Source organism: Nannospalax galili, unplaced genomic scaffold (genome assembly GCF_000622305.1).
Source record: "Nannospalax galili isolate Female #2095 unplaced genomic scaffold, S.galili_v1.0 C49291827, whole genome shotgun sequence".
NCBI classification, from domain to species: Eukaryota; Metazoa; Chordata; class Mammalia; order Rodentia; family Spalacidae; genus Nannospalax; species Nannospalax galili.
The window spans coordinates 1-1,787 of record NW_008478744.1 but is presented as its reverse complement, the minus strand read 5'-3'; the positions used below and the strand labels follow the sequence as shown (position 1 = coordinate 1,787).

General features: G+C 36.7%; 1 protein-coding gene across 1 annotated transcript; it reads left to right on the top strand.

Moving 5' to 3' along the window:
- Window positions 1–670: 670 nt before the first annotated feature.
- Omd (osteomodulin) lies at window positions 671–1,672 on the top strand. Its single transcript, XM_008826479.3, has one exon. It carries the CDS (start codon window positions 689–691, stop codon window positions 1,634–1,636), a length of 948 nt encoding a protein of 315 aa, XP_008824701.1. The 5' UTR covers window positions 671–688; the 3' UTR covers window positions 1,637–1,672.
- Window positions 1,673–1,787: the final 115 nt, after the last annotated feature.

Sequence of the window (1,787 nt, the reverse complement as noted above, 5' to 3'; positions counted from 1 at the left end):
TGGTTACCCACCAGAACTTCATGGTAAGACCCTATTACTGAAGATACTACATACATAAGCTGCAGAACCAACAAGGAGAAACCAAGCTGGTACTAAATTCAAAGTTTCATCTCTAGTGGCTAGTGTTCATGAAGGTGCTATGCAAAGCTACCTGAAGAGAAAGTGTATCATAGACCTTGCCCAGCTGTGAATTCTGCAAGCTACAACAACAACTGGCAAGATATGCCTATTGGTGCTATGGTGGCACAAATATTGGAGTAATCAACCACTTTCTATCTGGATCTAAGGTTTGCTTCACAGGGGGAGAGAGAGCTGGTGCAGCCGTTAAAGGCTCAGGCTCACAACCAAAAAGACAAGATTTTCTTCATAGGATGGAGCCCATACCTGATATTGATATCAGGCATAGGAACCCGAGGCTAGAAAGCTCTCAGGTCACAGGAGAGAGCCTAATTCTATTATTCTGCTAAACAGAGTATTAAACTAACTCCTAATGACTTATTGTTTTAAATTTTACTTTACTGGTACTTAATTTTGGTTTGAGCTTTGCCCATGCTTCCTGGATATTCTGCTATATACATACAAAGATATATTTATATAACTGTCAATTTGTATGAGAATTATACTGAGTTTTATTCACTTTTTCCCCAATATGTTTCCTTTCCTCTTTGCAACAGGAGAAAAAAAGAACATGGGCTTTTTAAGTCCAGCCTATGTCCTTTTCTTCTTCCTTGGAGTTGAAGTATATTGCCAATATGAAACTTATCAATGGGATGAAGAGTATCTCCAAGAGCCAGATGAGGATTATGAACCAGAATTCCAATTTAATCAAAATACTGAATATGGAGTATCCTTTTATCACAGTATTTTAGGCTGTGCCAGAGAATGCTTCTGTCCAAGTAACTTTCCAACATCAATGTACTGTGACAATCGCAAACTCAAGATGATCCCAAATATTCCAATACACATTCAGCAACTCTACCTTCAGTTCAATGAAATAGAGGCTGTGACTGCAAATTCATTCATCAATGCAACTCATCTTAAAGAAATTAACCTCAGTCATAACAAAATTAAATCTCAAAAGATTGATTATGGTGTGTTTGCTAAATTTTCAAATCTACAACAACTTCATCTAGAACACAACAACTTAGAAGAATTTCCATTTCCTCTTCCTAAATCTCTGGAAAGACTCCTCCTTGGTTATAATAAAATCTCCACACTGCAGACAAATGCCATGGATGGGCTGGTAAACTTGACTATGCTTGATCTTTGCTATAATTATCTTCCTGATTCTATGTTAAAGGAAGAGAATCTTTCCAAACTGGAAAAATTAATGCAACTCAACCTATGTAATAACAGATTAGAATCAATGCCTCCTGGACTACCTTCTTCACTTATGTATTTATCTTTAGAAAATAATTCAATTTCTTTTATACCAGACAATTACTTTGACAAACTTCCAAAACTTCATGCTCTAAGAATGTCACACAACAGACTGGAAGATATCCCATATAACATTTTTAATCATTCTAACCTTATAGAGCTCAATCTTGGACACAACAAATTGAAGCATGCATTCTACATTCCAAGGAATTTGGAACACCTATACCTACAAAATAATGAAATAGAAAGTATGTGAAATTTTATATATGTGAAATTTTATGGTAGATTGACTCTTTAAAAAGTGAATGGTTATGCTGGGCGTGGTGGCATACACCTTTAATCCCAGGACTTGGGAGGCAGAGGCACGCCTCATCTTTGTGAGTTCAAGGCCAGCCTGGTCTACACAG

Coding starts and splice junctions, on each gene's coding strand:
- Omd (XM_008826479.3), top strand. CDS start 689: ATGGGCTTTTTAAGTCCAGCCTATGTCCTTTTCTTCTTCCTTGGAGTT.